This window comes from Primulina huaijiensis, chromosome 3 (assembly GCF_012295235.1).
Source record: "Primulina huaijiensis isolate GDHJ02 chromosome 3, ASM1229523v2, whole genome shotgun sequence".
In the NCBI taxonomy this organism is placed as follows: Eukaryota; Viridiplantae; Streptophyta; class Magnoliopsida; order Lamiales; family Gesneriaceae; genus Primulina; species Primulina huaijiensis.
The window spans coordinates 11,214,682-11,223,189 of record NC_133308.1 but is presented as its reverse complement, the minus strand read 5'-3'; the positions used below and the strand labels follow the sequence as shown (position 1 = coordinate 11,223,189).

At 35.9% G+C, this 8,508-nt stretch overlaps 1 protein-coding gene across 1 annotated transcript; it reads right to left on the bottom strand.

The window, feature by feature from the left end:
• Positions 1–520: 520 nt before the first annotated feature.
• Positions 521–8,185, bottom strand: LOC140973514 (uncharacterized). Its single transcript, XM_073436379.1, has 6 exons — positions 7,775–8,185; positions 6,042–6,114; positions 5,876–5,969; positions 4,412–4,519; positions 4,259–4,307; positions 521–1,164 (listed from the first exon to the last, which is right to left on the bottom strand). The coding sequence occupies exons 1-6, from the start codon at positions 7,805–7,807 to the stop codon at positions 709–711; spliced, it is 813 nt and encodes a 270-aa protein (XP_073292480.1). The 5' UTR covers positions 7,808–8,185; the 3' UTR covers positions 521–708.
• Positions 8,186–8,508: the final 323 nt, after the last annotated feature.

The window sequence follows — 8,508 nt, the reverse complement described above, 5'->3', positions numbered from 1 at the left end:
TTTTAAATTTGTTTATTATCTCTCATATTTATAACATAATAGTACCAGAGTATATTCCATTACATTGTTTAACATAACAGTTCTTCTCTAATTTATATATTTTTAAATATTTTTTTAAAAAAATGAGTGAAAACTTTTTATTTGTTTTCTTCTTTCTTTTTTTTTTTAATTAAAAAAGTAGTTTCATTTTTTATGTGCAATTTTGACATTTTTGGTTTGTTATTTTAAAAGTCATGGGGTTTTGTTGTTTGACGATTATAATTTTGTAAAATAATTAATCATAAAGTTTCAGATGATCTCATGCTTAACATACATTTGTACATGCATCATTATTTTACATCCATACGGTCCATCCTCCTCAATTACCTATAAGAGTTGTACTTTATTGGTACAGGATAATATAATTACTGGATTATAAAATCAAATTAAAGTAAAAATCACTTTCTTGGAAAAATAATAATATAATGTTTGAAACTAAACCGCCAGCAGCAAGCTGTATCGATATAAGATGGAGATCATCGATATTACAAATATAAGATCTCAAGTTACATCTGGAACTAACAACGGCATACACATATCTACCGAACAAGAGAAGAAACCAAATCTACAATCATAACTAGTTAATTTTAAGTCTTCCACAGAGTAAATATTTATCCGAATCCAATCTTAGTAGATTCGGAACCTCACAAAGTCCATGGTTTTATAATTCTAACCTTCATCATAGTCTTCCTCATCTTCATCCAGCCTCGAATTAAGCTGTGCAAGGTGAACAGGGTCGATGGCCATCCTGTCCGTTTCCGAAAGTCCAGGGTACTCTTCACTTTTCCAATCTAAAGGTCCAAAAACTGTTACGGCATCATCAGTAGGAGCCGGTTTTTCTGAAAATTCATCCACTTTGGCATTCAGATCAAAATTCTTGTCGGGCTGTGAATGGACTGTGTCAACAACTTTGGTGTTGTCCTCTGGTGATTCCTTGGAATCTGAAATGTTTTCAACCGGAGGACGAGGACTCAAGATTACTTTGATGGTCTGTTTAGTAGTTGAGACAGATTCAACCTCGTGCCGAGAGGTGTCTCTCTCTGTTGCTTTGCTGGGTCGCCCACGTCCTCTCCCTCTACCCCTTCCTCTTCCACGTCCACTGTTACTAGGATGGCAGGATTCAAGCTGCAGTAAACAAGGACAGTTAGTCTAAATACGAGAATTCGAATAAGAAAAACAGAAAATGCTTACAAAAAAATCTAACTGGGTGAAACAATGAGTACAGACTGGTGCAAAGTAAATCAGAGCAAAAAATTTAAGACAATTCCATCTTCTGAGCTACTACCAAGTTGAAAGATTTTATTCAAGTTATTTACCAACAGGGCAACAAACTTGGTTTTCAAAAAAGCCTCTTTGGAATAAAAGCAATCAGTGGTTATTAAAACCTTTAACCCACTCCACCAGATAACAATATCATACAACTTCAGCATTAGTTTATTATTCAAATGTCAACATAATTTGTCTTGAGAAAGCGGCTTAGCAACACCAGTTTTTACTCCACACCGGCGCATAGGTAGATTGAGCTAAAATGGTTGTGCTAATAAACAATACATAAAAATAACTGGAGAGTAAATAACTACAACAAAATTGAAAATAAAAACCTCGGTCAACTTGAAATCGAATTTAGTATGTTCAACGGCAATAAGATGTTTATTCAATGCCATATTAAGATTCAAATGAAACAATTATAGATCACCGTGAGCAGTTATGCCAACAACTGACCAGAGGAAAAAATATGATATCCTTGCAAGGAGAATATGTTACAATTCTCTCACATTAATATTTTTAATTAATAAAGAGTGACTTATAATCTTAAGAGGTTACACCACCCAATAAACAAGCTTTTTGGGATGGAATACATCTTGGGTTTATAACCTAATATTGGTATTCTCGTTGAGAGTCCGCGTAGCGGAAGAGACGACATAAAAAAAGGCTGCCATCGGAAAATATCAGTGAAAGTCATCTAGAATAAGCCACTGCAGAGGTCGGCTTCTCAAGAGGATGACAATGTTACAATTCTCCCACATTGATATATTAAATTAATAAAGAGTGACTAATAAACTCAATAGGTTACACCACCCAAAAGACATACGAAAAATTCGTAAAGACCCGTGTGAGTCCTAAAATCCGTTTTAGGAATATCCTCATGTTTGACTCGAATTTGATGGTTTACCCAAATTTTAGATCCAGCTTGGAGAAAAAACAAGCCCCGTGTAATTCATCAAGTAGCTCCTCTATCACCGGAATGTGATATTTGTCCGCGACAGTAACTTCATTAAGAGCTCTGTAATCCACGCAAAAACGCCAACTCCCATTTTTTTTAAACCAAAATGACTGGACTAGAAAACGGGCTGTCACTGCTTTGTATCACTCCCGCCAATAACATCTCATTTACCAACCGTTCCATCTCTTCTTTCTGACTATGTGCATATTGATACAGCCTTACATAACTGGTCCCGTCCCTTTTTTATGATGAATTGCATGATATTTACTTCTGATTGGCGGCAGCCCTTGGGGACTCACACATTTTCAAAATTTCCCATGAAAATGTCCCAAAAGTTCTCTCAACTCATTTTGTATTGCCAATCCAATGCCGACATGTTCTACACCCTCCGATGACTCACACCTAGCCCAAACTACAAAACTCTACATCAATTGTCTTTGTGAGTGTACATAAAGAAACCAGAGAACGGTTCAATGATGGATCCCCATATAACATCACTTCCTTATCTTGCTGCTGAAAACTCATTTGCATTCGACCCCAATCCACTCTGACTTCTCCTAAAGTGCTTAACCAATCAATCCCAAGAATAAGATCGACACCCCAAGTTCAAACAAATAACCATCAATGGTTATATTGACACATATCCAGATTCACTCTAAGGCATAAGCGAACTACAAACCCCTTGACAAGAAATTCTGCATCCATCACCCAAATACACTCCAAAAGTACCCCATCATCCACCTCCAGCTCTAACTCTTTGACCAACCCTTTTGAAATGAAGTTGTGACTTGCACCACTATCGATCATCACTATAATTTCAGTATTAAGCAATTTACCTTTTAATTTCATGGTCTGGGATTGAGAAATTCCACCCACAGAATACAACGGCAATGCCAGGATGGAGCATTCAGCGACATGAGATCCCAATCGATCCTCCAACTCAGTACTTATCGACCCATGTGGCTCCATTTCGTTACCTACTTCCTCGTCCTCTGCCATTATGGTCACTCTCATTGACTTGTAGATGCAACTAAGCAACGGATTGTAGGGTTCTCCACACTTAAAACACAATCCCTTCTCATTCCTATGCATATACTCTTGATGAGAACAATGTTCGACAAACTCCCAGCTATGCTTTTCTCAAACCCAGAATTAACTCCTGTCGCGAGTTTCCAGCCTACGTGTAATATGGAATTCTGCGATTAGTGTTGTTTTCCAAGCCTGCATTGCCATGTCCGTCGACAATGGCTCATGAATTGGGCTTCTTTATAGACCAACCAGTAGAATAGCCAAATTTGCGATCTAATTTGTGGCCCACTGCATCCCCATAAAGTTCCCGAATTACAGTTCTATCGCACAAACCACTGAGGAAGTAACCCAAACCTTGATCTTCTGGTAAATCGCCGATTTGGGATAAGAGCACCTCAAATTGTTCAAATGGGTTTGCCGTTTTTCTTCCGTTTACTAAGCTCCTCTGCAAATCTCTCCCACGTGAGGTTGAAATTTTTCATCTTCATCCACCTGAACCAATGGACTGGCATCCCTCCCATACAAATGTACGCAATGTTAACCTTATTTCCAAAATACCCTAATGGCTCAATGCCATCAAAACTTGGTAGTTCTATCCTCTTAATAAAGCGCCGAACCTCCTCATTCTCCGCATATGAAAAGGGCAAAATGCCCTAAGAAAGTCAAGTCCTGAACTTCATCTACGTCATCCTCTTCGTTGTGAATAGCGCCGGTTCTCCCTTTTTCTTTTACCAACTGCTCCACCATCCTCAGTCATCTCACTCAATGTTTTGTTGACTGAATCCAGGTTTTCCTGCATGTTGTTAACTATTTTTTCCAATGCTTCAACTTTTGCTTCAGAACGTGTGGTTGCCATGACTCACTCACATTCAGGCAGGTAATGTACGGCAATGGAAAAGAACAAAGGATTTAAGGTAATTTACTAGAATATACCATAGTAAAAACTTTCATTGAAGGGCTTCTTACCACGTTGGATCTTTTAGACTCTTCATCACTGTCATTAGATTCAACTTTCCTGCCAAACCAATTCATAATTTCAGGTTAGTAGTCTCCAAAGGAAACCGCAAAGGAGTATCAAGCACAAATTAGTCCCTCAGATGGAAAGTAGAAAATCCTAACCTTCTTTTGGGCATTTCAGCTGCATTATCAGAATGACCATAGTCGGGAACTTTCCTAACTACGTCCTTCAGAAAGTCGAACACGTTATAACTATGTACACAATGTTTTCTGAAATATAAAAAATAAGTTAAAACAGACTTGTTATATTTTTGCCATGTCGCACCACATAAGGCTGAATGGAAATTAACAAAGTGGAGCAATCTGAACTGTTAATTTGTTAGAGATATATAAAATTAACCGACCTACTTAAATGTACACTTATCGCTGGCCCATTAAACTTCTCATGTACATAAAAATAACTTCAGAAGTGACAGCAGGGAGAATTGTGTTGAATATTAATATCATAGTCATGTCAATAAAAAAACTTGAAGCTCAAACTGTAAAAACAATGTGGCTACAAATGATTTCTCACAACCAAACCAAAGTTTCATCGCATATATGCTTTATGGAATCGTTTTTAATGTAAATCAACAAATTTCATGATTTGACTAACGACATAAAAAATTTATACCTGCAAGGATGCAAAAAATATCCTGCCAGAAAATTGAGTAGGCTTGGTAGAGAAACATGCCAAAAAATGTTTTTTGTTCTGATTAGATTTTCAGAGAGCGATCGTATCAGGGCTTCCACCAGTGAGATGGCCCAGATCCAATGAAAATTAGATCTAAAAATGAATAATTTAAGCTGAATAAACTTGGAATTCTTGCCATTTGCATTCTTAGTTACAAACAGAAATTTTAAGTCATCGTAGATTTTCAGGTTTGTACAAAAGTTATTTTTTGTGTAGGCAGCTTCAATGAATCACAGAAACTCAGTCCAACCCCACACACATCATTTCCAAACAATAAGATTAAAACCCCAGGGTTCAAATAGTAAGACCCAATTCAAAGGTGCGTCATGAATCAGAGATCTAATCCTGGACATAGCAATCCCTAGAAATATACTGAGGAAAACAAAGAGCAGTAAAAAAATTATCAGCACCTAATACTTAAGCATGGGAAGGCTTAATCAGTTCTCATTCACATGCAGCTAAAGAAACTTTGCATTCAACTGCAGATAGTAGTAAAAATTAGCAAGGCTAATTTTAATTATAAAAACCACATGCCCCCTGTCTTAAATTCACTAGTGTACACCATCTCATATCTCTTCACTGTTACCACATGGGGAAGCCAAAACATATTTTTGAGTAGATAATGCCAATCCATAAGACTAACTAGGGCTCAAGCACAATACTCACTCACCTTTAAGTCCAAAAATTATTGGTTTAATCCACTTAGAAACCATAATCATCCTCCTGAAGCCAATTGCCAGGGAAGCATGTACAAATCAAAACAATGTATATTTAATATCTTGGTTAATGGCTATGGCCAAAACAATAGACCAGATCATAACCTTTATGACAATACAACTACTTGAAACACACAGAAGATACAAGAAAGAGTTAAGAATGGTAGCTCTACTCACAAATGCACAGCACTAACAGTCTTAGCCCCTCTCTGCACTGTTATGTCATACGTACGGTCGCAAAGATCTTGCAGAAATAATTCCAATGCCTTGGCTGAAACAACAAGAATTAGAGAAAAATATACGAGAGAATATGGTGATAGGCCAACAACTAACAAAAACTTACAGACTAAAACAGGTACTGCCATGGCAATCTTCCCAACATCTTCATCAGCTTGCATTATCTTTTTGATCCGAGACTGGCAAACACAACTTTCATCAGACGAGGAAAGATAATAATAGACAGCATTTTCTGTTAGAACAACTAATAAGCATCAATATATTCCGGTCTTTTTAATTTTTCTGTTCATTTATGCAGGTTTTTTCATGCAAAACGAAGGGATTGTTGGGTTATCAAGCATAATTATTTTTTCCTGGCGCATTTTAGGTAAAATTCTCTGCAAATAACTAGCGTCTGAAAAGTGGGAAAAAAATTATAACAGTTGTACGATAATCAATGCTACAAGTGATTATAGCTAAAATGATAAGAGCGGCATTCACATAACATAAAATGTAAGAATCTGTCTACCAACCTAAATGGAAAATCATTAATAACAAAGAATGGACATAACATATGTACAATAATAGCAATCAGGAACCAAAAACAAGTGTCAACTAAATGAATTGGTTTTGAGTAGTCAAATTCAACCCGAAGAGTGATATCCAAGAGTGTGACCACTAAATCTATATACGTGTATGCATGAGAGTAAACAGTACAAAACATAAACTTATAAGCACCATAGCACCAAGGCTACATCTTTTATAGCCTGTAAACATGATCGCAAGAAACCCGAGCCTGAACTTTACAACTTTCAGTTTTCCATTTAGGATGATGAAGCAGTATGTGATAGCTAAGACTATCACAATTCTAGATAAAAATAAAAATTGTTCATGATAATTTTAGTAAATGTCCATGTTTCAATCCAAGTTTTTTGGACTATGACAAATCAACAAGGTTTTCGGGTTCCACTCTAGCCAATACACTTATCCATTCCATTAAGGTAAGCAAAATCTTCTTGAAATGTTTAAAATTGAATAGCCCTTTTGGAAAGTAAAATCATATTTTTATTTAAACTCCAAAGGTACCATCAACTAGGAAAAGGATATACATAAGCCTCTACAGGACAAGAATACTAATGCAACTAGAATAAAAAATATGATGGTCGCTAAATCAGCAATGAGCTTACACATAAGTCCACATTTCCTGAAGTAGAAAACCAATGCATTAGTTCAATTCAACTGATAGCATAAGACTTTGCAGATCGGATACAAACTGACATAATCACACGAGAAATGAAGGCAAGAACTACTTTGTTTAGATGAATCAAAATTTCATCTCTCCCAAAAGATACCCCATTATTACTTTAAAATGGGAGAAATGTAGAACTAAAACAGTTACACCTTGTTCAGTTAAAAGACCACTACCTAACAAAAAAATTTACGGATCAACAGGAACAAAGTACAACTTTAAATGACTACACATTTTCATGTACAGTATCAGTAAATTTTCTCTGTTTCAATTGATTGGGCCTTCGCAAATAGGGCGAAAAGTTGCAAATTCTCCTAAATTAGACTTTTCTTTTCACTTCACATTTACTTGATGAGAAAATCTCCAGAGAAAAATAAAAGAGACTGTCACAAAATATAGCACTCCAAATTCAATAAAAAAAACAGGAAACTAAACAATAAAGGACGAAAAACTACGAGATCTCACAAATACCGGAATCAAAGGCATCGTCAAAAGCAATTCATTTCTATTCCAAGTAAGACAGTACATCAAAAGAATAACAAATCACACAAAACAACAAAAAAATGCGGTAAATCAATCCAAAAAAAAAAAGTGGGTGACGTGAAACTTACAGCGGGGAAACGAGTATCGAGCTTCTTCTTCATGGTGTAACCCGACAGTCATCCGAAACTCAGCCAAGATATGAATAAATAAGAAGAAATACCAAAAACCCAAAATTCAATCAAGCTAAAACCTCAGGATTTATCGTGGTTGAGGTACCATAATTGGGGAACAAAGGAGTGGAGCAGAGAGCAGAGAGCAGAGAGCAGAAGAGTGAAGGAAAATCAAGAGAATTAAAAATAAAAGATCAACAAAAACAAAACTCGATCTGTCAACTGCTTCGTACAGTAAAAATATGATTCTTCTAATCAGATTCCGAAATCTCGTACCATGATTTCCAATTTTTCTCGAGGAACACGCAGAGATTGTGGTCCGACGAAATAGAAATACGCTAAATTTTGTTGAAAAATGTACGTCGATGAGGCGAGGTACAAGAGACCAAGCATATTGTACTTCTATATTTTAAGGATAAATACAACAAAAAAAAAAGTACATGACAAGCGAGCACGTTGGAATATGGTCAACCAAATAAAAAAGGATTTGGGTTTAAAATTCTTCGGATTTGGAATACTATATTTGCTGTTTGGTAAAGTTATTATTTTAAAATTGCATTTAAGTTTTTTTGGAAAGAAAAATAATCAGAAAATGTAAAATTTTGCTCTATCAAATATTACGGGGAACAAACACTTTATATTTCCGCTTTAATTCTTAAATATTTTAATTTCATCCCTAAACTTTGAAAATA

Bases quoted from the DNA above. Each gene is read 5' to 3' on its own strand.
- LOC140973514 (XM_073436379.1), bottom strand. From the start codon at position 7,807: ATGAAGAAGAAGCTCGATACTCGTTTCCCCGCT. The intron at 5,970-6,041 runs GTAAGTTTTTGT...TTGTTGTTTCAG, and splicing joins GGCAGTACCTGTTTTAGTCT to CCAAGGCATTGGAATTATTT. The intron at 4,308-4,411 runs GTTAGGATTTTC...TTGGTTTGGCAG, and splicing joins GCTGAAATGCCCAAAAGAAG to GAAAGTTGAATCTAATGACA.